The sequence below is a fragment of the Drosophila santomea genome, chromosome 2L (assembly GCF_016746245.2).
Source record: "Drosophila santomea strain STO CAGO 1482 chromosome 2L, Prin_Dsan_1.1, whole genome shotgun sequence".
Lineage (NCBI taxonomy): Eukaryota > Metazoa > Arthropoda > Insecta > Diptera > Drosophilidae > Drosophila > Drosophila santomea.
In genome coordinates, this window is record NC_053016.2 from 435,885 (window position 1) to 461,581 (window position 25,697).

The following is a 25,697-nucleotide window of genomic DNA, read 5'->3' on the forward strand; positions in this document are numbered from 1 at the left end:
AGCAACATGCTGCATTCCAAGGCCCAAAAAAGGCAAATCCCAAGCTGCAGCAGCGGCAAAATCGATTGGCAGCCTGAAATTTCATTGCAGTTTAGTCGGATTCCCGCTCGCCAACTAAAGCCGAGAGAAGAGAGAGAAAAGTTCGGTTCGAATAAATTGAATCGAATCGGATCGAATCGAAACGAATCGAATGAGATGCCAAAGAGCCGCGTTGCGATGCCGACTGGAAATGGAGTGAAAGTAGGGTAGGCAGATTAGACTCTTTGGATTGGATCTGACTCCAACTTGCCGAGCATGTACACTTAGCCAAAAGTTGGGGTATGGTTCTGTATGAAACTTTAAACATTTAACACAAATCTCACTTCTTTACATGAGCACAACAAGATGATTGCAACAGTGCAGGATTTTTAAAAGCTTTTGTCCAAGTATTTCTCCAAGTGGACAAGTGGCCAAAGGTCGCAGTTGAAACTCCCGCTCTCCTATTCAAGTGACCCCTCCTCCCCTCCTCCCCTTTATCCAACTCCACACCCCCGAAACTTATTTGAATTCCTCGACAAAAGAAGAGAACTGCGCCGAAATACCAGCGATCCGAATAGGAAGTGAGTTAGTGTAACAAATGTAATAAAAATACCTGAGATACATTTTCGACGATGGCCTGCGCACGAGGTGGGGAAGGGGGAAGGGCGGCCCATTACCATTATCGTGGCCAGCAGAAATATTTGACCATAATAAAAAGAATACAAAACAAAGCCAATCGAATCAAATCGAATCCAATCGAATCGAACAGCAAACAGCAAACAGAGAATCGAAGCGGAAACCTAATCGTCAACTCATCGAAGCTTACGATACTCTCGATCGGGAGTGATAAGGTGCTGAGTGTAAAGTGTTGAGTGTTGAGTGCTGAGTGGGGCTTGCATTCACTTGAAGAGTGGTTGGAAAGGGTGGAAGATTGTTGGGATTGCTTAGTAATTTTGAAATTTGTATACCCAACAAATAGGCCTGGTCCATTGCCAATAAGTTTGAACTGAGCCAGACTATGATGGGTAGGAGGTATGCGACAGTCGGCGATATCGACGAACCATCGACTGACTGACTGGCAATGAAGCGTAGCGAAAACACGCCAGAAACAGCAACACACAGCACACCACATACACACCAGCGGGTACTGGTACCCTCGTCATATGCCAACTTATTCAATAAATTCCTGGCCCCCTCGCCATATCATCGACTTTGACTCCGCACAAGACTTTGGTTGGCCCGAGGAATTTTGAATAGAAAGAGGATCAATGGCAGCTGCTCTTGGCTGAAAGATCACATTTTGCCAAAAAAAAAAAGGCCAGAATGCGCGCCAATTCCGCAAAAGCGATTCTCTGGACCGGGAGACTGGAGACTGAAATCGACTTCAAGGAATTGCATAAAACATTTTTGGTCGTTCTTTTTTATTTTTTCATTTTTTTACTTTTTCACTCTCCTCGCTCGAAACTTCGGCCTCGACCAGGCTCCAAGCGGCGCACACACACACACACACTGGCGCACATGTAGAACGTATATCTACACGATATTGACCAAGAACGTAGTTCCCAAAAGGCAGCTTACAGCAACAACAACAACCGGTCTTAGAGAACCAGCGACCAAGCGACCAGGCGACCGACCAAAGACGCAAGAATAACGAACGGCCACAAAACAAAGAAATAAAAACAAGAATGAAAAGCTCTGGGTTCAAGCCGAAGATGGAAGTACTCTAAATCTCTTGTAGTAAGGCTTATCCGGTTAGGGATCCTCAGCTTCCTTGCACCACAAGTATCTTGAGACATTAATAAACTCACTAAATTCATTTGTGCCAGGAATGGTAGGTACATTTTTGGAGTACAACCATCTTGGTAAAAAGTGAGCCTAGAACCTTGTTTAATTCTAAGCGTTCTATCCCGCACAGTGTATAGCACACACCACAAAGTACACTCAAAGAAATCAAAGGCTGTGCGGACTGTTCCCATCGAAACCCCGCCTCCCCGGAATGTCTCGCCCAATTTCTACCCCCTCCCCTCCACTTCCCTGACTTCAGTCAACAAGTTATGTCCATGGCAAGACGACCCGACCCCGACCCCGACCCCTTGACTCCACAATGCTGAGTCTTCGACTTTTGGCCGAGACTTCAGGGGCGTAGCGAGGATTTGGCACGGGGGCCCAAATGCAATGATCATTTTTTTGTAAGTTATTTTCTCTATAAAATCTCATCGCACCTTTCCACAGAGAATGATAGTTTCTATTTTTTGTGTGGATTTTTTCTTAGCAGCCCCCTCCCCCTGGACGAACTGGTTGAAACCCTCATACATACCCTGTTCCCCGCCCTTTCGTGGGGCGTGTGTATGCCGCATATTTGAAGCAAACGATGGAGGAAGAGACGGAGGTGGGGAAATGAAAAGAAGAAAAGCTAAAGAAGAGAAAAGAAGAGAAGAAGAGGGAAGAGGGAGCAAAAAGAATCCAGCAAATCAAGCTCACATTATGCTGAGGAATGCGCCCAAGTGACGATATCGTAGCAGCAGAGGACGCCGATAGAGGCAGAGTCTTCGGACCCTCAAGTTCCGATTCTCCCTCATCCAGTCTATCTGTATCTGGGGTTCTGTCCAGAGAGTTTATTTATAAGATAGTCGCATCGATTGCGAGCGCAGGGATGCTGAGAGATGGATTTGAATCCAACAGGCTTCCGCCATAGTTTAGCAAAAAGTGAATGCCGAAAGATAGATCTAATAATAATGTTAGAATAAGATAGCAAGTAAACTACAAGATATCTGTGTAGGAATCTTACAACTTAGCACTTAAAACTAAGTTTCTCCCTACCTTTAATTGCTTGATAGACCTTGATATTCCTCTGAGATGCATTTTACCTAAGTCCGCCATCCTAACAGGGTATCCTTTAAGCCCTTGAGAATCGGAATCGGAATCGGCTTCTCGCCAGATAAGCCATTGGAATTCCACTACTCACACAGACGCATAGGCACACACACATAGTTGGCTACTGGGATTCTCCTTTGAAGTTTGTTTTTCTTTTATTGCTTATTGCTATTTACATTTTTCGTAGCTGTTGTTGTTGCCATCGGGTTTGTGTATGCGACTCGACTATCACTGTGTGCGCTTCTTTCGAATTCGAATTCTCTCTTCGGCTCTCCGTTCGTTAAACGCGGCTTCGTTAGGTTTTAACGAAATCTCGACTCGATCTTCGTTGTGTTCGGTTTCGCTACGCAGGGGCAAAATCAGTATATCGCTAAACGTCAACGGTAACCGAACAGATCGTCGGCACAGGAAAGCATGTGGCTTCCACTGGGAAATATGAATTCGGTTTAATGAATTTACTCGAAACCTAACATTCGGAAAAGTTGTTCTGCAGATCTTAAATGCACACCGCACGCACACCAGCTCGCCCAGACACATACACACACACGCACACAGAGCTACACAGATTCAGTTGCTTAAAGTGAAGTTCGGTTTTCACTGAAACAAAAACAGCGCGCTTCGTTTTCGCACTCGCTTAAATTACAAAAGTGATTTTTGTTGGTGTTGGTGTTGGTGCAACTAGTTCTGATTTTGGGAAAACGCGCCTTAAAACCACGAAAATATCTACGACTAGTAGTGTGAAAAAGCTGAAGCTGAAGTCAACTCCGAAAAGTTGGCGCTGGTCAAAAAGAAAAAATTCAGCTACAACAACAACTGGCCACTGGAAACTACAACTACAACAAATAAAGCAGTCAGCAACAGCAAAAACAAAAACAACAACCCAGCAAACGGCATTCTTTCGCGCAACAACAACGACTCCACGCACACAGATACTCGCAGTTGCGCTCGCCCGCGTGTGCAAGTGTGCTGGTGGTAGTGAGTTTTGATTAAAGTATGTGCGACGCTGGAATGCGGCCCGATCGCGTCGTGGAAGTGGAAGAGGTCAGAAAGTAACAACAACGAAACGAAAATTTTACTGTTAGGCACTTATCGATAGCCAAATCGATAGATCGGTTCAAGAGTGCACGAAGAGTGAGCAAAAGTTAAACAAAACTACAAATTGAAAAGCCAGTTATTGTGGATTACGCGAAACAGAAGCAGATACAGCACTAACAATGCCGACGTCTGCGGCGGCTTGAGGTAAGAAAAGGACAGATACACGTGTAGATATATTTATATGTACATATGTAGACTAGTGTACCCATGTACCCATATGGGGCCATTTCCCCGGAATTTTAATGACTCCCTGAAAACGGCAAACAAAACAAATGCCAGCAAATTTCTTATCTGCCAACCATAAAATCGCCAACGTCCAACGATTGTTTAACATTTCGTTGTTGTCGCCAGCTTTTTTGTTTTAAACTTTTTTGCGCCCCGCCAAGAGTCGAAAATCCAGCGAATTGTGCAATTAACCCATTTCGGGCCATGGAATATCAAATGTCAGTCAAATTTGACACTACGGAGGGTATATTGAAATAGGGAAGCTGTTTTGCGTTAACATTTCTCATTTATATATGTATATATACAAAGTATATATAAGTATAGTATACAAAGTACCAGTTATATTTAATTTGTTATTTTATTGCAAAGGTGTGCATTTCGATCGGGATCCAATTTCCATATGGGCTTGCCGGTCTCATTGGTTCTATGGTTCCGATTAAAAGGCTACTTAAACGGTTGTTAGAACAATCGATGGCGAAACAATTAAGAGAAAAGCGAAGCTCCACCGTTGGAGTTCTATTGTTTTTCCAGGGTTTGGAATTTCAACCGTCCATCGGGATCCCGGGAACAATTGCTGCAATCAGAAACCGCCTGGCAATCAGACATCTTGAATGTAAATTAGCGAAAGATAAACAAACGGGTGAAAACACACGCTTTGGGTATCAGTCGATGAGCTCTAAGCGGTTAAACGCTAATCGTTAAACGATTTTGCCACCAGGCAATCATACATATGGGTAACTGTATCTGCGGACAGACGTATCTGTATCTCGCCGAGTACACATGTATTCCCCGGATCGTAGTTGTAGTTGGCTTGTGGTTTTTTCGATTAAGCTGACATTACTGACATCTCCATCTCCATCTCCGCGCGTATCTCCACATCCACATCCACATCGCACTTGACCTCAGGCAATGGGCTTTTGCATTGAAGCTGACAACAGCCACAGCAATGATTATATTTATGTATGTACAAACTCAAAATAATAATTTCGTAAACCGAAATTCCTGCACGCAGCTCATATGCGTGTGTGAACAGTCAGTCACAAGTGTGGTTGCCCATTGCTTCGAACAATTCAGGCAATTAAAATGTACAACAAATTAAACAAATTTTGAATGACAATCGGAGTCGAGGCTGGCTCAGAGTTAAACTTGTAGGATACTCTAATGAACGACCTTCGTGGAATTAAAAATTGAACTTATATCTATGCTCGTACAGAAATATTGTTTTAGCATGTTGTCAGAAAAGACCAAGATTTGAAAGCCTTATTACTGAGAATGATCGAAAGTAATATGCCAGTCACAACTTTAGGAAAGTGTCAAAAAAGCAATGCAGGTCTTTTAGATTATACGCCAAAATAAAATTATAATATTTAAAGAGCGCCATATTTAATTGAGCTGAAACTAACTTTCCCCTTTTGTATTTGTGCACGATCGCTATCGTTTGAATGGAGTGTGCGTAGAAAAATGAAATATTTTTTGCCATATATCCTTATCTGATCGGATACTCGTGTTGCGCACTCATATACCCCTTATGCACGGCTAATTTTTCTAGGGTATTACGGCAGCATAGTTTCGCACGCCTTCCATTTGGCATGCGGCACACGTTGCGGCTTCTTTCTTGTTGTTGTACTTTGCTGTTTGCTGCTCTCATTGCGGAGGCCATCGCCTCCACCACCGTTACCACCTTCGCCCAGTTGGGCATTTCGCGTCTGCGGGGTGTGGTGCTCAGTGGCGCAGAGTGCTGCAGAGTGGTGCGATGTGGTTGTGGCAAGCCAACTGAAGCCGAGCGACGACGTGTGGGCTGCTTTCTTTTGGCCCACTCCGCCCTGGCTGCTCCTCACTACTCACAACTATCCAGCCAAGCGAGCAGCCGAGCAGCCAAACAAGCGACCATTTTCATTATTATCATCGGCGGGGACATTTCACGCATTTCAAAGACATCAAATTTTTTAGCCATAACTGGCACAGCAAGTGGAATTCCGCAGCTCGGAATTCGGCATTTGCCGCTTTGCTGTTTTGCTGTTTTGTTTCTCAGTCGCTTGTTCCCTGATTTCTGATTTCTGTTTTCTCCTACTCGATATTCGCAGTTTGGCAAAGAGACGTCGAGTTATTTGCCCATTTGATGGCACACTAAACCTGGCACACAGAAAACATAGTGATATTGGTTCCACGTTTCCAAGTTTCGTAATTGTTTGCGATGAGTGCCAATCGAAACAATATATAATATCTAAATATCGGCTTCATTTGGGTATACCTCCCCAAATTGATGACTCTTTACATAATTTGCGTCATTAGGCAGTTTTTCGGGGACTTTTTTCCCCAGATGAGCCAGAAATCAGTAATCGGCTGAGGTTAAACCCATTTGCGTGACAACGCCCGGGGGCCACACCCCTTTTGGAATAGCACTTGTGGGCCCCGTTTTGAATGACGCGCATCCGCCGCGTTGGTCAGCGTGTGAAAATGCCACCAAACAGATTCGAGCTGAACTATTTCTGGCCGTCCCATTGACGCCAGTTGCCGTTCTATCGGTAATTAAAAGGCCCAGACTCACGTAGAACCCGCTCCGGCTTTAAGTCCATTCCGGTCTCGGCAGGCCAACTCATGAGCAAAATATTCCACGTCAAAAGTTACCGCTCGCCGATCCGATCGTCATTCATTAGTTGGCGAGCTGAGAGCGCTCGAAACACTTTCAATAAAATGCGAATCGAGTTTGAGAGCCGCGCGGTACTCGAGCACTTGCCTCGCCGTTTTCTCAAAGAAGTCGAGATTGTGGGGAATGGTTAGGAATCTGTCGGAGTCTGTGGAGTGTGTGGGTTGAAACGGGCTTCTCGTACGCTTTCGCTGCAGAAAGATAGTCAGGGCTGCATGCTAAATCTAGTTTCGAGCTTAGAACTGTGGGCTTCTCGAAATTATGCATGATATGATTAGCTCTCCAATTGGACCTCATCAAATACTTTGGTTGGTTCCCATCAGAACCCAAGGAATATATTTTTGAAGGTGAATTATCTATCTCTGATCTATCGAATCTATCATCTGATCTCCGAGACCTCTCTAGAGCCAATTCGATTCGCATTCCTCGCTGCTCGATCTTACGACCGTTTACGCTGCCATGTTTATTGATCTGCTCCATGCGCACTCGCATTCCGCGCTGAAATCCATATGGATATTTTCAATTTCTGATTCGTTCAGCATTTCAATGGGCCTGCACATGCGGTTGGAACGTTTATCGTCTTTATAGCCTCGGCTCTATGGGTCTTGGTTCCGGCACCTCCGCTTGCCCCACGATCCACTGTTCTGTGGTCTGGGGTCTGATCGATCGAATCGATCGTTCGACTTTGGCGATTGTTGGAACTCGGTTGACAAACACACGCCCCGAATGAGCTCAGTGCATTGGCATGTGCAGTTGACATAGTAGTCGGTCGTTCACAGGGAGAAAAGAGAACCGAAGCAAATACTAAAGTTATTCATTATGTTATGGAACACAACAGAGAGTTAGATTATTCGTATTACTTAGGAACGAACTAGTGATTTAATATTTTGTTTTGTTAACTTTCAAATAAAATAAAATTTAAAGATTGCCTCCGCTTTTCCTCGTCGTCTAAAACGCTTGAAACTTTGTATGCTAAACTTTTTACAGTGCTGTCTGTGTTGTTTAGTTGCTGTCGCAGCACAACGTGGCGTATGCGGAACGTCTCTGTTGCTCTGTTGCTCAGTCGCTGCTTTAATTCTCTGGTTTTTGCTCTCTTTACCCCTTTGGCATTCGCTTAGCCAGCAGAAAAGCATTCGCTGCTGGCGCTTGCGCCATTTAATTGACTTTGATCGCGGCAGAGCCCGTGAGATTTTATAGCTCCAGGCCCCATCTGTCCCCTCTGCCCCCGCAGCCTTCACTGCTCCATCAGTGGCTGCATTCCAAGCTCTCTCGGAAAGCCGACCCACTCGCGGAACTCCTGAACAACACCCCTGGACATGTCCGCCCCGCGCTTAATCATAAACAAAATATTTATTGCCATTTGCTAATTGCTGATTAGCGTGTCTCTTGCGGTCGCTTAGCTTCACTTGGCTCGCTTCTTTGCCGCGCTTTTAATGGCCAGCAGTGCACGGTGAAAAGCTCGATACTCATTTCATACTGGAATGTTATAAATCTTACACTTCCTTTCTTTGGACTAGACAATATTTTCTCTCTGTTTATGCCCCCTACTCGTAGGTTGGCTTTAATAATTAGCTTCGCCACGGCTTTCTTTGCTTCCCGCTCTTATTAGCCAGAGGAATGCGATAATTTTCAATGATTGAAATTGTTAAACACCATTAATTAGTTTAAATTTTTAATTAAGGCAACTTTCGTGCTCACTCCCCCTTTCGTTGACTCATCCTCCAAGAAATCGTGAGCGCACATATGTATATTTTCGGCATTTTGGATATGGGCTTTGACGATTACATAATGACCGGCATTGTCGGAGTTTGGAATTCAAGAGAAATGATTGCTAGGATTTATCTGCGAAGTAGTGTTTAATGAAGTTTTATCGCCTCAGTAACTTCATGACCGAGCTATTACTTCCGCAGAAATCTCGCCCATCAAAAAGCGTTCTGTTTGTTGTACAAGGAAGCTTATTCCGATTAATGGTACATAATTTTTGCAATAAAGCCACGATAGTTTCCTTCAGAACTCCAATTCGTTTCTTGCAATCTGCTAACTAGCTTCCTTTTATTGTTATCGGGATTGATGGGAGGGCTTCCTTAACGACAATTTACTGTTTCCTCTTATTGTCGCTCTCAATTACATATCATTATGCCTAACGGACAAAGATAATTTCTTGTGGAATAATTTAATACTGAGGCACTTAACAACCCCCAAAACTCTTAAACAAAAAAATATAATATATAATTTGTTTCGAAACTGTCAGTCACTCAACATCTGCGACTGAGTGATCGCTTAATCCAGTTCCTCTTGAGAGCTCAACAATGTAGTTTTCATGTTTATCAGAATAAATTCCTCGGTAATAAGTCAATCGCAGCACATTAGAGACACAGACCTGGAATTTCAATTCTCGTTTCGTAATCGTCTGTGATCGGGCATAAAGTGTGTGTCTGAGCCTGTTCTCTAGATCACCTTAGCCGGGTCCAAGGTGCGCATGGAAATCGGCTTAAATATAATTGCTTTTGAAAAGCTTTTTTGGAGGGGTCTTTTCGAGGGGAGGAAGCTTTGTTTGTGGTGTTCCCAGATATTCTGTGGTTTCTAATTTATGTCAAATGTGCTCTTTGATTGATGATCGCTTTTCGGTGGGGAGGCGGTGATGGAGGAGGCATACCTCCGGTCGAACCGAACGTATATTTATAAGTCAGGGCGGTTCTGCCAGCATCTGTCTTTCTGGTCTATCTTTGGATATGCATGCCACAGTGCCACTAACCCTCTCTATCGGCTCTCGGGCTCGGAGACTCGGACTCTCGATTTGACTCTGAATAAATTTATTGAACGTTGAAATTTATTAGACACAGAAAATGCGCCAATATTGAAATTTATGCGTCTCCGCCGGGTTGGTAGAAACTGTTGTCGCCGCTGCCGGCGCTCTATTCAAAAAAGTTGATTTGATTCGATTTGATTTTAATTTATGCACAAAATACTTTTCTTTCATCACGAGTCCAGTTTCGGTGTCTGTCTGCCTCTTAGCTCAGGCTTTTGGAACTTTCTTTAACTCAATTTTAATAATTTTATGCGCAACGCATCGAGAGGGGGAGGGAGTTTGGCTGCCACGCACGCACCTCCAAACTCCCCGAGTATTGACTATTCACTATTCAGTTTTCTGTCCGAGTCCCAAGTCCAAGTCCCCTGCCCGCTAATCAAGTTTGTCGCCTGAGTCTTTCGTTATTGATTGGTGAAATTGTTCGGCAGTCGGTGAGCCCAAAAGAGGCGGGCGCCATTGCCATCGCCATCGCCATCGCTATCACCATTGCCATTGCCATCTTCCGCCTCTCGTCTCCAACTCCGTCTGGGGCGGCTCCAGCGGCATCAATTTGCCTGAAAGAATGGTGCCTAACCGAGCCGATCGAGCGGCAGTTTTATCGCATCTGATGAGCCAGAAATGCGGTTAGAAATGACGCGCTGGATGCGACAATTTCTCTTTGGAATTCTACAAAGTGTCCGCTTTAAATAAAATATCTCACAGATATCTTACAGTAATAGTAGGTAATTGAATGCGTTTCAATTTCTGTATTGTTGCACCACTAACGTGGCAAGTTTACTAGTGGTTAACTGTTAAGTTTCTTCACTAAGCAATATAGATATTTATCTCTCTTATTCCTCTACTTTCAACAGCAACGTATTTCGAACGCGCACGCTGTATACGGAAAATGATGCAGCATGCGAGCATTTTGCACCGTCAGCGCGCCTTTGGAAGTATGCGCGTCCTCAGCCGAGCAACTATCACCAGGCTCGCGATTCCTGGCCCTGAGGTGAGTGTGTTTGATACGGTCTTCCGCTGCCCAAAAATGGTGTTGCTTAATTTTGTGTGGAATTTGCAGACTTCTGGGGCAGCAGCAGCCGAAAACCTTGTACTTCCTAGTCGATGCCAAGAGTCGAGTTCGCGAGGTCTACACGCAGACATGTCTGCACTTTGCCACGCAAGGGATGCTGGACACCGAACTATTCGGTCTGGCTGTGCTCATAGGTAAGTCCATGGCGGTGTTTGCTATTTGGGGTTCCAAGACAGTTGCGTCCAGTTTTGTTTCCGAGTTGTGGAGTAGCCAAATGCCAGCGATAAGGCATGAAAAATACAACTAATAAACATAAACCAGTCCGCTCTAAAAGCTGCTCATCATCATCAGCAGCAGCAGCAGCAGCAGCAGTAACAGCAGAAGACTCAGCATCTCCATCCTCCATCCTCCATTCTGGCCAAAGCGATCTGCCAAAACACATAAAAATACCAACACAGCGGAGCAACACAAAAAATGGCACATAAAACGAACAAAAAGGCAGGAACGCGTCGCCTTCATGGCGAACAAACAATTTCAGGAATACAGAAGAGGGGCTCAGCGAAGGAGCAGCCGTTGAGCTGCAGATGCAGGGGAACAGACACAAGACGCGTGTTCAGTAATTCAGGTAGCCGTCGCGCGTTGCATTAACACAAACGAATCGAACGACAGCCACGGAGGATGGAGTTTCGAGGATGGAAGATGGAGGATGGAGGCTGGAGGATGAAGGCTGGAGGATGAAGGCTGGAGGATGGGGTATGGAGGAGCCCAGAGCTCCGGAGTCTGAGCTGAAACCTGGAGAATAAGCAGACAACGTCTTTGGCATTGGCCACAGATATATGTGTTCTCCAAAGACCCACAAGCAACCAAAAACGGGGGCGGGGAAAGGGGAAAGGGGGGTTCGGGGTGGAGCAAACAAGAAAGGAGAGAGGAATTTGATTTTCTGGTAATCGAAGTTATCTTACTCTTTTAGGGAAAAGTATATACATTATAATAACATTTCAGAAAAAATGTTGATAGATTATTCCAAACGCCACACGAAATATCGAAATGACTAAGATGAGGGTAATGTATAACTGTCGAATTGCTTGGGAAGTTTTTCTTATTTAGCTCAATGACTATTCCCGTATACCCTTCATTTTCTGATACGATGTTAGAGCAAGAGCCCAAGAACACAACACGTAAATTTTCGAAGCTGGTTGGCATCAATTTCTCGGCAGGAGGCAAGAGGCAGGAGGCAGGGGAGCGTTGAAGTTGCCACAACATCTTCAGCTAAGAATTTGGTATGCAGCTCGAAGCCGGAGTCGCTGCCGAGGCTGTGGATGCAGCTTTAACTGAATATGAGGATCGGGCTGGGCATGCCAACGTCCTCGCCTCGCGGAGGATTCCTCAGGCGCAGCTATGAAATTGGCAGTTTGCATTCTGCTTTCGTGTGTGCGCTGGTGCTTGGCTTTCTGGCCAAGGATTCCTGCCCATGTCAGTGGACGGTGTATCTGTGATTGGTATGCGGTTATACTGTTGTTGCTCTTCTGGCCTCGGCTTAGGACTTTTCGAGTTCCCAATCCCTCACCCAGAGTATCACGCCGCAATCGATCAGCAAACGTAAATGATAGTTACACCAAATATTATATAGTAGTAGTACTAATCTCGAAAAATCCTTGTGCATTGGTATTTGGGAACTGGAACTCTTAGTCCTGCCATGCTTCCGAGTTCGTTGCTTTGGTCTTTCTATTTCGATATTTGCCTAAAAAAGAATCATAAGAGGGTCACAATTAAGTTTCGTCTGCTCTGAAGCTTTTAACGGTGATGGAAGTGAATTTACATTTTATGGCCGCCCAGTGTCAATAAATTGCATCCTCATGCAAATTTGAGCTGCTCCTTGGAATCGCAGCATTTTAAGTGGCACTGGGCCGTTGGCCATTTGGCAACATTGTCATCCAGTGGTCAGTGGTCAGTGGTCATCTACCAAGCGACATTCTCCCCTTTTGGTGTTATTTTTAGGCTGTCGCATTGCTGGAATTCCACTCCTCAGCCGCATTCCGGGCCAGAAAAGCACCTTTTTCGTTCCCCCTTGGCTCCGGGCTCATGATTTTCCCCACCCTTTTTCGTGGAGCCCCACCCCCTTTGTAGCTAAAATCTGTAGACCAGCATTTTCTTTTCCATTTAATGTTAATGGCTCATAATCATTATTATACGGCGTTGGCTGTTTCGTCTTCGTCTTCGCCTTCAATCTTTGGACGTGAACACTCGGCCTTGCATCGGCTGTCCATCCCCTGATCCCCTCGAGCTGCCGCCTCTCCTCTTCGGGCTGCGTGCATCTGATAACATCGGAAATTAAAATTCTTTTGGTTTTACGTTTTTTTTTCGTCTTTCGTTCTTCTTTTCCTTAGCCAGTTTCGATGCACAGACACACACATAAATTTATGTTGCTGCCCATTCTTAGGATACCCTGTAAACTCCACATCTTCCCTCCCGGGTATATCCGAAGTTGGGAATTCCAAAATATATGTTACCACTTGAAATGTTTCATTAATGTTTTCTTGATTTTCATTATTTACTTTAAGCTTTTAAAACATAAAACTTTTTGTTTTTATTTAGAAGTGACCATCTTACATTCTATTGTTTTAAATGAATATTTCAAAATTCCCCCATTTTTAATCTTTGGTCAAAATCAAGAGTATTTCTTCGTTTAGTTGCGCATGTGGATTTTTCGATTTTTTTTTTGGTTATTATGGCCACTCCAGCTCGGACTGCAACCTTCTTGAAAATAAATCTGAATCTGAAGAATGCCAAGCCATGGCATTGGGCGCAGCTGTCCCTGACTGCGTCTCATTCTCTTTCTCCAACTCCATCTTCAACTTAAGACTCCATCTCCTGCCCTCCTCCTCCTCCTGCTATTACCTCAGGAATTCCTCTGCTTGATGAGCCTTGCCTCTGCCTCTGTCTCTGCGTGGCCAGCTGCCTCTGCTTTTGAGGCTGTAATTTGTGTTGCATGTGTTTCAAATTGAAGATTTATTTCGCTGCCCCTCCAAACCCTCCTCCGAAAACCGAGTGCGTGCGTGTTAATTGTGAGCGTTGAGGAATGCGATGGAAAATATGTTAATTATTAGGTTTTTGCCGTTGGGAGCGGGCAAGGTAGAATGGAACGCTGGGATTGCGTGAGGATCCATCAGGCCGCCGTAGACGAGTGGCTTCCCGAGAGCTGAGAGCCGAGATCCGAGAGCCGAGATCGGAGATCCATCCGACTGTTTTGGCCTTAACACCTGCCCGCAGCTCGTAGAATACCAGGATTCCGATACGTGTACAAGAACGAATTCCAGCGGAGAGCCTTGGCCAAAAGCTTCTGGAGTGGAGTGGAATGGAGTGAAATTTGAATGCGAAAAGAAATCGCTTGGAGTTTCGAGGCTGGAGTCTAAAAACTGCGGCTAAAAACCGAACGACTTGGGTTTCAGCTGCCTCTTTTTCCAGCGCTGCTTACCTGTCTTTCTACCTGTTTTTTCCTCTTTCTCTCCCGGTTTTGTTCGCTGCTGCGTTTTGGGCTTGGTATGCAACACTCGCTCTCGCTTCGACTCCGTTTCTACACTGTGCAAAACAAATGCCTATTCTCAAATCTAAATACACTAATCGGTTATTTAGATCAACTCTTTTTACATCCCTACATGATATGGAAGAAGTGGCCCTTGTAATTGGTTTTAGTAACATTAATATATGGCAATTTTTCTGAGTGATCCAAACTCGAATAGCTCTACTCCCCTGGCCATCCACTTGTTGCCACTTCCATTCCAGCTTTGCGTCCACGACGTCGTCATTGATAGGCACTTATTCGGCCGCTGATGATTATTATGATATTGTAGCTGCTGCTGCTGCTGTGTTGTGGATTCGATGCTGAGGTGCCTCTATTCCATGGCCTCCTTCAACCTGCCTGCCTCCCTGCTTTTTTCATAATTATTATTTTTCATCTTGCTGCTCTTCATTTTGTATGCAGGAATTCCAATTTTTCGTTCGATGAAGTGTGTGTTGATTTCGCTGTTGTTTTTTCTCTGCCTTCTCGAGCACCGCCGACATGCCCTTGGGCCCTTCTGCTGGGCTCGGGTCGGAGCTATATAACCCGGTCCGGTACCGGTCTCGGTCTCGTCTTCGAGCATCAGGCAATGGGCCTCTGACAACCCGACGTGTCGTCATCGTCATCGTCATCATCATCGTCTTCATCTGCTGGAGTCTCTGACTCTTGTTGATGTCAATGGGTTGCTTGTTTATTGCCTGACAAACTGACAGAAGTCTGGTCGGGGTCTCGATCCGATTTGAGCCCGATTTGGGACGGAAAAGGAGGTCCCCCTTGCATAGCCGAAAGTTCATTTAAAATTTTGATTAGCGACCTTGGGGGCTGCGCGCCAAAAAGTTCCTTAGCCCAACCGGAAATTCAGCCCAGACTTGGCATCCGACTTGACAAGCAATTTGATATTTCAATGAATGAAGTTGTAGGCCTCTGTTTGGTTATTACAAAAATCTTAACAAGTGTCTGTTTCCACTTTGAAAGATATGGAAGAGGTCCTTATTAAATAAGAACATGTTCGATGGGATAATAATCAATAACTCCATTTCATAATATCAATGAAATTTTTGTTTTTTGCGCCTAAAAATATCAGTATTTTGATCACAGCATTCGAAATATTGGTCCGAATATGGAATGTTATACCTCGTTGAGTTCGTATTTAAGTTTCCAATCGAACTGTGTTTTCAAAAAAAATTAAATTTTCTTTCACACTTTTTTTTAATTTTTGATGGTGATTTTTGAATATTGGCCAAAATTTTTTTTTCCTGTTTTTTGCCCCTAAAAATATCAGTATTTTGATCACAGCATTCGAAATATTGGTCCGAATATGGAATGTTATATTTCTTTGAGTTCGTAACTAAATTTCCAATCGAACTGTGTTTTCAAAAAAAATAAAAATTTTTTCACATTTTTTGTAATTTTCTATAATCAATGTATATCCTTTCGTGTGTTGCAGATGGCGAGTACATGTTCGCAGATCCCGAGAGCAAGCTCTCAAAGTATGGCCCAAAGAGCTGGCGATCATCGCACACCCACGTAAATATTTATTTAACAACTAATCATTATGGAATGTTAGCTAATGCGGTATATCTTTATTTAAGGGGCTGGATGCCAATGGACGACCGCTCCTGGAGCTACACTTTCGCGTGCAGTTCTACATCGAGAGCCCGTTCATGCTGAAAGATGAGACGTCCCGCCATAATTACTACCTGCAGCTGCGTCACAACATCTTGCAGCGCGACTTGCCGAGGGAACAGGCGGAGCAGGCACTGGTCTTCCTTGCCGGACTGGCTCTTCAGGCGGATCTGGGCGATGCTCCTCCGGGGTCGAGTAGTTCCAAGGATGATTCGGGGGAGGAGACGTTGGCATCTCCTTCTAACGGAGGAAGAGGCCTGAGTGCCACCACTACCTTACCCAAGATCAGCAAACGTGCCAATGAGAGGATGCTCAGACTCTCGACATATGTGGCATCCACATCGAAGAGAGAAACAGTACCGTTGCCCCCCACCCTGCCACCGAATGGAGCAGACTACTACCGGATCGAGGATTACCTTCCCAGTGGACTGCACACTCCCTGGGCGCGAAGTGCAATGAGAGCCTGTCACCGGGAGCATTTGGGAATGGCCACGTCTGAGGCGGAGCTGCTATATATCCAACAAGCATGCAGTCTCCATGAAACCATCAATGCCCATACGTACAGGATGCGATTGGCCAAAAGTGAGCAGGGCTCTGGTAGTGCCTGGTTTGTGGTCTATGCCAAGGGCATTAAGATCCTGGGAGGAGAGTGCTCCAGCAGCTCAGCCAATACCGAAACCACAACCTTCCTGTGGCCAAATATTACGAAGCTCTCCTTCGAGCGGAAAAAGTTTGAAATACGATCTGGAGAGAGCCGAATCACGCTGTACGCCGCATCCGATGAGAAAAACAAACTGCTCCTGACCCTCTGCAAGGATACACATCAGTGGAGCATGAAACTGGCTGCCAGGCTAAAGGAGGTGTCCAAACGGGAGGAGGAGGAGGCTGCCGAATCGCAAAGGCTACATGCCAGTTACGCTTGTTCCAGAAGTCTGCTCTTGCCCTACAAAAGCAAAAACGAGCAGCGAATATCGGTTATCTCGAGTACCAGCTCCAACACAACCTCTGGGATAGTGAGTGACCGAGTGCACTCCGAAGATGAGCTGGAGATCATGATCAATACACCACCAGCACCCCTAGCTGCTCCGTCAACGGAAAGTTTGGCCTTGGCTCATCTTTTGGACAGACCCAGTGTAAGCAGACAAACTTCAAGCGTGGGTCAGATGTCTCTCAAGGATTTGGAAGAACAGCTTGCTGCCTTGAGTGTGAGGCCACAAGATGCGACCTCTAACGGCGCCTCGGCCATCACGAGCTCCTCTGTTCAGAGAAATTCCATGGGAACCACGGCCAATGACTCCTCTACCGCCACCGATTCCCCCAGTTCGCAGCATAACATCGGATCCCAGTGTTCCTCCACGTGTAGCACTGTAGTGGTAACTTCTCCTGTCAATGGAGCAGGGGCTTCCTCGCCAGGTGCTCCCATGCCTGTGCACTCCACCTCGTCCAGTTTGGAACTTGGCTTTAGTCACACCGCCCAAAACTCGGCCCTGAGCGAAACGAATCCCGACGACTTCCTCTCCACATCGGCAAGAGAAGAAACGGAGAGTGTGTCGGGCGCATCCGGAGTTTATACATTGGCGCACGGAGCTCCGCCCACGGAAACATCAGGCGTTTACACCATGCACAGCAGTGAGCTAACTGGACAGTCATCGGAGATCGCCGAGTCGGAAAAGAGCTCGCACTACGGGATGTTCCAGCCCCAGAAACTAGAAGAAACCCACGTGCCGCATCCTGATTCTGTAGATGGGAAGAAGAAAGATGAATTCAGAATGCGATCGGATTCTAACGTCAGCACGGGAAGTTCCTTTAGAGGCGATGGGAGCGATCCAACAGACAACAAACATTCCTTGCTCTCCGCAGAAGAGTTGACCAATTTGATTGTGGGCAGGGGGACCTACCCCAGCCGGAAAACGGTATCCAGTAGCCTTCACTCGGACTGCGATTACGTGACGCTACCACTTGGAAACCAAGGAGAAGAGGAGGTGGACCAGCCACCAGCACCACCACCGCCCTACAGTGCTAGGCATGAGAAAACTGGTCTATGTGGCCCACCGATCACCAAACCGTTGCCTAAACCTATAGCTGTGGTGTCTCCCAAACCAGATACACCTCCATGTAGTCCACCGGTACCTCCAGAACCCATTCTAGCTCCACCGCCGGCTATTCGACGAAGAGATCCACCGCCATATTCCATCTCCAGCAAGCCCAGACCCACATCCCTGATATCTGTGAGTTCGTCGGCAAATCCGGCGCCCAGTGCTGCTGGCTCGATGAGTTCTTTAAAGTCCGAGGAGGTTACAGCCAGATTTATCACAACCCGGCCACAAATAAGTATCCTGAAAGCCCACACCAGCCTGATTCCCGATGGGGCCAAGCCAAGTTACGCGGCACCGCACCATTGTTCATCAGTGGCCTCCTCCAATGGATCGGTGTGCAGCCACCAATTGAGCCAGCAATCGCTGCATAACTCCAACTATGCCGGCGGATCCCAGGCTTCACTGCACCATCATCACGTGCCGGCACACCACCGACATTCTGGATCGGCAGCTATTGGGATACCGATAGTTCCTTACGGTCTGCACAAGAGCACGGCTTCACTGCATCATCAGCAGTCATGTGTGCTACTACCGGTTATTAAACCTCGTCAGTTTCTGGCACCACCACCGCCCAGTTTGCCGCGCCAGCCGCCACCACCGCCCCCACCGAATCACCCCCATCTGGCGGGTCACCTCTACGGGAGGGAAATGGCTAGAAAACAACTGGAGCTCTACCAGCAGCAGCTTTACAGCGATGTGGACTACGTAATTTACCCCATCCAGGACCCAGCGGTAAGCCAGCAGGAGTATCTGGATGCCAAACAGGGATCCCTACTGGCGGCCATGGCCCAAGCAGCTCCACCCCCACCGCACCACCCTTATCTGGCCATGCAGGTGTCGCCGGCAATTTACAGAAGCACCCCCTACCTACCACTGGCCTTGTCGACCCACTCTCGATATGCCTCCACCCAAAATCTATCGGATACATATGTGCAGCTGCCAGGACCCGGCTACTCACCCCTGTACTCACCTTCGATGGCCAGCCTATGCTCCTCGTATGAGCCTCCACCGCCGCCTCCCCTCCACCCGGCTGCTCTGGCAGCGGCAGCTGCTGCGGGGGCCAGCTCCTCGTCCTCCTCGATGTTTGCGCGATCGCGATCAGACGACAATATTCTGAACTCGCTAGATTTGCTGCCCAAGGGAAAGCGACTGCCACCGCCGCCACCACCACCGTATGTAAACAGACGGCTAAAGAAACCACCCATGCCGGCGCCCAGTGAAAAGCCACCTCCAAGTGAGTAATTACCTTATATTCTGTTTGATATCTTATTAATCGTACCGCTTTTCAGTACCCTCTAAGCCCATTCCTAGCAGGATGAGCCCGGTTCCACCGCGTAAACCACCCACGCTGAATCCGCATCATGCGAACTCCCCGCTAACAAAGACCTCCAGCGGCGCCCAGTGGTCAGGTGAGCGTCCGAGACCTGACTTGGGTCTTGGTTTGGGACTTAACCGGGGAAACAACAGCATCTTGGCCCAGCTGCAGGCTTCAATGGCAGCCCAGTCCCATGCCCAGGCACAGGCCCAAGCGCTGGACATCGCCCTCCTTCGGGAGAAGAGCAAGCATCTAGATCTGCCGCTGATCTCGGCGCTGTGCAACGATCGTTCCTTGCTGAAACAGACTAAGGTCGTTATAAATCCGAAGACTGGTCAGGAGATGCCCACGTCCAGTGCGCAGCCCACAGGTGCCACCACGAATGGTGTTTCCAGCTCCTCTGCAGGAGGAGGAACCCTAAGCAAGGTCAGAAAAGGATCTACCGTAAGCCACCGACATCCGCAGGACAAACTGCCGCCTCTACCTGTCCAGCAATTGGCGGAGGCCAACAACTACGTGATCGATCCCGCCGTCCTGATGAAGCAACAGCAGCAGCAGCACAACAAGACCAGCTAGACTCGTCAAGCTAATTGGGAACCGGAACGGAAGTGGACAACGGGTCCAAAACGACACTCTTCTCTCTAGTTCGATTGCTGTTCGAAGTGCTGTTGTATGAGTGTGCCCAGGTGAAGAGCTCATTCTGCGTTCGGAAATTTGCATAGATCAGTTCGGGTGGTGTAGCGTTATATAAATTCGATCACAGTGTTTCGAAGAATAAAGATTCGCCGGGCACAAAGGGGTAAATGTAACTGAAAACCCACCGTAAGAAACCATTTGTCAGAACAGCAGAAAGAGTAGCTATTTAGTAGGAACTAACATGCATTTAACTAACAAAGCCAGTTCTTTAGAAAAACGAAAACTAGCAGGTCCACAACTTCAGATGGTAAATACAATTAAACAAAAAATTAAAAAAAAACCAAGTAACTCTAGCCACTGAAACAACTGAATAATACAGAGTCAATCATAAGCCTACAGGACGAGAGCAACTTAACCTCAAAACACGCATTCAAATAATCAGAACCCAGTCTAGTCACTTAAGGGAATTGGTAACGTAACCACAACAGAAACCACAATGACACACCATCGGAAATAGAGAGGAAGTTTAACAAAATGGAAAGCAACAATACTCAAGTATAAAATACGACCACTACCTAATTAACTAAACTACATCGTAGATCTTTAGTCTTAGCTGCAATTACTTAGTTAGGCCAGAAATGCGAATACTTAAAACTAACTACTTCCGCCCAAACAACTGTGATTGATTTTTATTTAAACTTATACTAAATTTATAACTATTTTAGTCAGCCAGAACAACGCAACATAAAACTATGCAAATTTTTAGTACGTAGCAATGTCGCTCTTTATACACACACATACTCACAACGAATCGGGCCAGCGAAAGAATCAAGTGAAAACCATTCAAATCGGCTATCAAATGGTTTGAAATGGGTTTGCTTGCTTCGATTGCTGGTCGAAGGGAACTAAAGAATTTCAAGAGTGCCTAGACTTGCCCTCCATCCCCACCATAGTAATAAGCGAGAGACGATTATGATTTATTTTTTGTATCCACTTTGTTTATTATTTTTTGTTCGTTTAATAATTCCCCAACTGTTTTTTTTTGGATGTGTGAGTGTGCGTGCAAAAATTAATTTGAGTTTTTGATGGATGTCACAAATATTTGCGTAGATTTTTCTCGACTAAAAGTCTATGGCTAAATTGAGGAATGTGATCTTTGAGAAAATGTAAAATTTTTGCCATATATCTTACATATACACCAATATACATACATACATACATATATATATAAATAAATATATATACGTATTCAATTAATTTTATTTATTAATTTACAAAACAACATTTAAATAATGCATTTATAAAGCAAATCGTTAAAGCATCCAACAATCGTATACGATAAGTAAAAAGTCCTTGAGGAAAGCATACAGAAGTTGTAAAAATTATCTTTTCCAAATAAACGAAAATTGAAATGAAAACGTTAAAATAAATTGCACGGAGTGTTTTGGTTTTATGAAGTTTTGTTTATCAAGTACAATATGTAAAATCTCAATCAATAAGTTTCGACTTGATAATGATTAGTGTAATATTGCATATAACGAAGGGTTTGGTAGAGTTAAGAGTAGGGTTTGCTATCACAAAATGCAAGACGAACGTCGGTTCGTATCACTTACATATTACATAACGCGTAACTGACAAAGAACAGCATGTGACGGGCGACTATCAGAATGAACTAGGAGAGTTGACATATCCTGGCACTTTGGCAACACTTAAAAACTATTTTGCTCTAGTTGGTAAGCATGTCCTCATCTTCGGGAGTTCGTCGCACCCACTTTTTCGTCACAGTCAGCGTGACGCCGGTGATGAGAAAGACACTTGCGAAAGCTATCAGGGAATAGCCGAATATGATTCCGTAGCTGGACAAATTAATGGCCAACTGAAATGAAAAGCAAGGAGCTTAAATGAAAGTCATTTCACGTGTGGACTAGGCCTTACCTTGGCCTTCGAGGCCAACTCGGAGGAAAGCTCTGCGTACTGATCGAACCAGAACATGGGCATTAAAACCTTTTGCACACCACGATATATGCTGCAAATAAAATGTTCATGATGACTGCCCTTTTCTTTGACACTGTGTACCTAATTACTCTTTACTTACTCGTAGTCGTCATCGGGCTCAATCATCATGTTAATCTGGATGCGACCATGCACTTGGACAGGCACTCCGGTGGTCGGTTCCACCGCTAAGAAGAACTCGTGCTTCTCCTTCTCCGGCTTCATTCCACTGACAGCATCAATGTACGACTGATCAGCTAGGTAAAAGTGAGGAAAGGAGGAGTAAATGGGTGCTTTGTCTCGGCACTCCTTGCACTCCACTACGCCGGTTTTGGGACATTCATCAAATCGCGCCTCATCACAGAAGCAGGCCTGGTTAGGGTAGTTTTCCCCGGAGTCAAGAGTCTCCTCGGTGCCTACCCACTTAGTGGCGGTCAGGCCGTGATTCTCGAATGTGCCCCGGGGACTGAGGTTCATAAATCGGCAAGCATCGGTGGCAAAAATCGTAATCTCATCGTTTACATTCATCTTGGGCGGGAACAAGTCGCCAGTGGTTCCATTAACTACACCACAAGGCTTCTTGTAGAATCCAGTTTCTGGCTTTCCATTCCAGTGGGTGAGTCTACCCAGATTAGATATATCGTCTGTGCCGGTGTGAATAGTGAACAAACCATCGTAAGTCAGCGACTCATTGCGGTCCGCCAGCCAACCGAAGCGTTTGTAGGGGATGTCAATCATGGAGGTGTTGAACAGGTTTAGAAAATCGGTAATGTTGTCCTGGTAACCCTCGAAGATCCATTCGCCCACCGGCTTGGTTACGAACAACTTTCCGCCTTCGTAGTTCAGCATGAAGTTTATGATCTTCTTGACGATCTTGCGCTGGTTTCGCATCTCATCTGCCACCGTAGCGGTGATGGCATGGGCAGCAGTCACCATGTCGTCCAGGGTGCCATTGGATCTCTCCGGATCGAAGAACCATGTGCGCCGCTCATAATATGCCACCGTCGCATTATCGTAAAAGGTGTAGTTCTCCTTCTTGTGCTTTTCCAGGAAGGTGTACGGACCCATCTCTACGAAGTTTGGTTTTATGTTCGGGTTCCGTATGTCCTCGGGATTCGTCCAGTTGAACATGTAAAAGCTCAGGTAAATTGGAATGGGTGCCTCCAGCCAGCTGTCATAGGCATCAGTGCCTGGCTTGAGGGTAAGGCCCTGAAAAGAGAAAGTTCGTTTTAATATGTCGAAGGAAATTAGTTTTTTAATAATATCGTTACATTAATGTAATACGCAACCTATGACGCAAACAAGAGTTCAGTTTTCTACATTCTTTTGGTGTTACTCCTTAAAGAAGTTTTGCTGTTCCTTAAAATTTTGTTTACTAGCTAAAGACACTCACATCCACTACAAGGTTATCTGCAATCCCCGGCCAGAAGACCACGACGAGTATTCCCAGCACAAGGAAAAGCGATCCCAAGCCGAAGACCCAGACCTTGCGTTGAGTTTCTCCGCAGCACTTGCAGCACATGGTGGATACGTGGGATTCGGAAGATTCGCGGTTTTTAGGAAGTGACAAGGTGGGAGTAATCCAGCCCTAGGCAGTTCGTTGCATCTGGAAGGGAACAATGGTTGGTTGGGTTATTTTTGCTTGCATAATCAGTGTCCATAAACCGTATCGCGGCTAATCACGGAATTTTTATTCGTTTATTTTTCGGTACACCCATCCTGGCACCCTGCAGAGTTGGTAATTTTGAAAATAATAAGCCCAAGGCTTATCGCCGGCCGGTCCCTGCTTAAGTATTCGATAAGCATCGGCGATTAGGTGTGAATATTTTTGAATGAGACCAAGTCCGTTGCAGTCCTCATGACAGCTGGAGAAGATTAGGTGGGACAGCCCACTTGGCCGCACAGTCAACTTCAAGTGCAGACATCCGCAGATCTCTATGGTTCTTTAGCACTTGCCACTGTTTCGGTTGCCCAAACTTACTAGTTTTCAATTATAGGGGTTCGAAAATGTTATTGCCTTGGCACGCACAATCGCAATTCTCACAACCGCACGCGTCCCCTGGCAGGGCGAAACTGCTTGCCAGCGGTCTACTTTTAGTCTTTTAATGGATCCACTTGACGATCGGTTACCACTCGGTTCATTTGCTAATCTGCGGATTTGGCTAATCTGTGTGTTTGCTTGATTGGCATTCACTTGGATGCGTTTAGAGAACGACTATCAGTGGGGGTCAAAATTCTTTCGGCATATCTATATAATTTGGCAAGTAAAAAAATAAAATAAATAAGGTAATAAGTGTGGGCGTCAGTTGCCGAGATCAACGCTTGTTCATACGGATAGACTTTAGCAATAAGATTTAAGCCCCAATAAGAAATTGGAGCAAAGCGCTAAAAAAAAAGCAGATTGATTTAGATTCTTTTTTGTATTATAAATATTTATATTTATTTAGCTTTACTAAAAGTAAAAATTTGGTAATTTCATATCTCTGAAATTTACTCAGGTGCAGGATAGTGTTTTGTGGTAATACACACATTTCTCGTCTATTTGCGTGCTGTGCGTGGTCGAGATGTTCGGATAATGCAAACTCTCACAAGGGGTTCCTATTTATGGCCCTGATAAGATTAGCTTAGTGGAGATATTGATAATACGGTTGACATGTGTTGGGCCAGATCTGTTTTACTATAGCATAACAGCCTTGATCCGTCATGTAAGCCAAAGTTCTATTACTGCAATAGAGGCCCCGCTTCTCTTTTATCGTAAGTCTGGTGCATATCGTATTGCAACTTCGATACCCTGCTTTGTTTCCTCCCGTCGACTGACTCACTCTTGTTTTTGTGGGATTATTGGGATCTATACTGCAATGAATTTTTCTTTGTTCCACGACTGATAACATGCAGAAAGGGGGTCTGGAACTACAGTAGAGCTTCTGGAGCATGTACGAGTCCCAGTAAGATAATTCGAGAACTCAGTTTACAGCTTTAACATGTTCTAATATTTAAAAGGATAATGATGGAGTTTATATGGAATTATAAACTCAATAGTTTGTTTTAAGCCAATGAATTGTTTAAATGTATTATTTTAGTGGGGCTTTCGTTACGTAGGAACGTTTACTGTCTATTGAGGTCGATAAATTATGTACATATGTATGTACATCCCATGAAATGTTTGCTTTCGGGTTGATCTTAACCCTTGATCAACTCGCGCTTAAAGTGTTGACATCACCAGTTGCGAATTAGCCCTACAGTTAACTCACGTATTATTGCACTACTACCGGCTGCATAATTAAGGTGATGAATTACTCACCTTTTATCTCGCAGTTTTTGTTAAGTTTCAGATGTTCAGGTGTTGTTATTGTCTCGCTGTGGCCTTGACATTTATTATGCCATAATTCTAGTAAAATTAATCTTCAGAGAATTCCCGTTACGATGCGATGCTCGGATAGTCCTTTTTTTCTTGGGTGTCTAGAATGGCGAAAGTACAGTAAGAAAGGGTTTTCATTGAGGGACTTCATTACAATTACCTTTGCAGTTGAACCCAAGCGTGGGCGCCTTTTGCATTTGATTTGAAAGCCTCTATCTAACTAAAAATAAATGCACTTGCGCGTCGCCGAACAGGGCAAAGCGGAGAAAGATAAACAGCAAGCTTGCAGTTCGCCAGGCTAAATTGGATTAAACAATTCGTTTCTTTATTTATCTTCGCCTAGCGAGTGTGACCAGAGGCGCCTAACTGCGCAGTAACAGCACAACAGCCTAACAGCAAAGCAACGTTGCCAGAGTTTGTGGATTGACTTCAATGCTA

General features: G+C 45.3%; 2 protein-coding genes across 2 annotated transcripts; one reads left to right on the plus strand and one right to left on the minus strand.

The window, feature by feature from the left end:
• The first annotated feature begins 3,148 nt into the window (after nucleotides 1–3,148).
• Nucleotides 3,149–20,089, plus strand: LOC120454106 (protein expanded). Its single transcript, XM_039639138.2, has 6 exons — nucleotides 3,149–4,131; nucleotides 10,520–10,656; nucleotides 10,726–10,871; nucleotides 15,684–15,763; nucleotides 15,829–19,192; nucleotides 19,248–20,089. The coding sequence occupies exons 2-6, from the start codon at nucleotides 10,565–10,567 to the stop codon at nucleotides 19,847–19,849; spliced, it is 4,284 nt and encodes a 1,427-aa protein (XP_039495072.1). The 5' UTR covers nucleotides 3,149–4,131; nucleotides 10,520–10,564; the 3' UTR covers nucleotides 19,850–20,089.
• A 1,262-nt stretch (nucleotides 20,090–21,351) lies between these two features.
• Nucleotides 21,352–25,626, minus strand: LOC120454132 (protein croquemort). The gene is made up of 6 exons (XM_039639179.2): nucleotides 25,420–25,626; nucleotides 25,203–25,360; nucleotides 23,295–23,507; nucleotides 22,005–23,110; nucleotides 21,845–21,935; nucleotides 21,352–21,785 (listed from the first exon to the last, which is right to left on the minus strand). The coding sequence occupies exons 3-6, from the start codon at nucleotides 23,421–23,423 to the stop codon at nucleotides 21,636–21,638; spliced, it is 1,476 nt and encodes a 491-aa protein (XP_039495113.1). The 5' UTR covers nucleotides 23,424–23,507; nucleotides 25,203–25,360; nucleotides 25,420–25,626; the 3' UTR covers nucleotides 21,352–21,635.
• Between the last annotated feature and the right edge of the window lie 71 nt (nucleotides 25,627–25,697).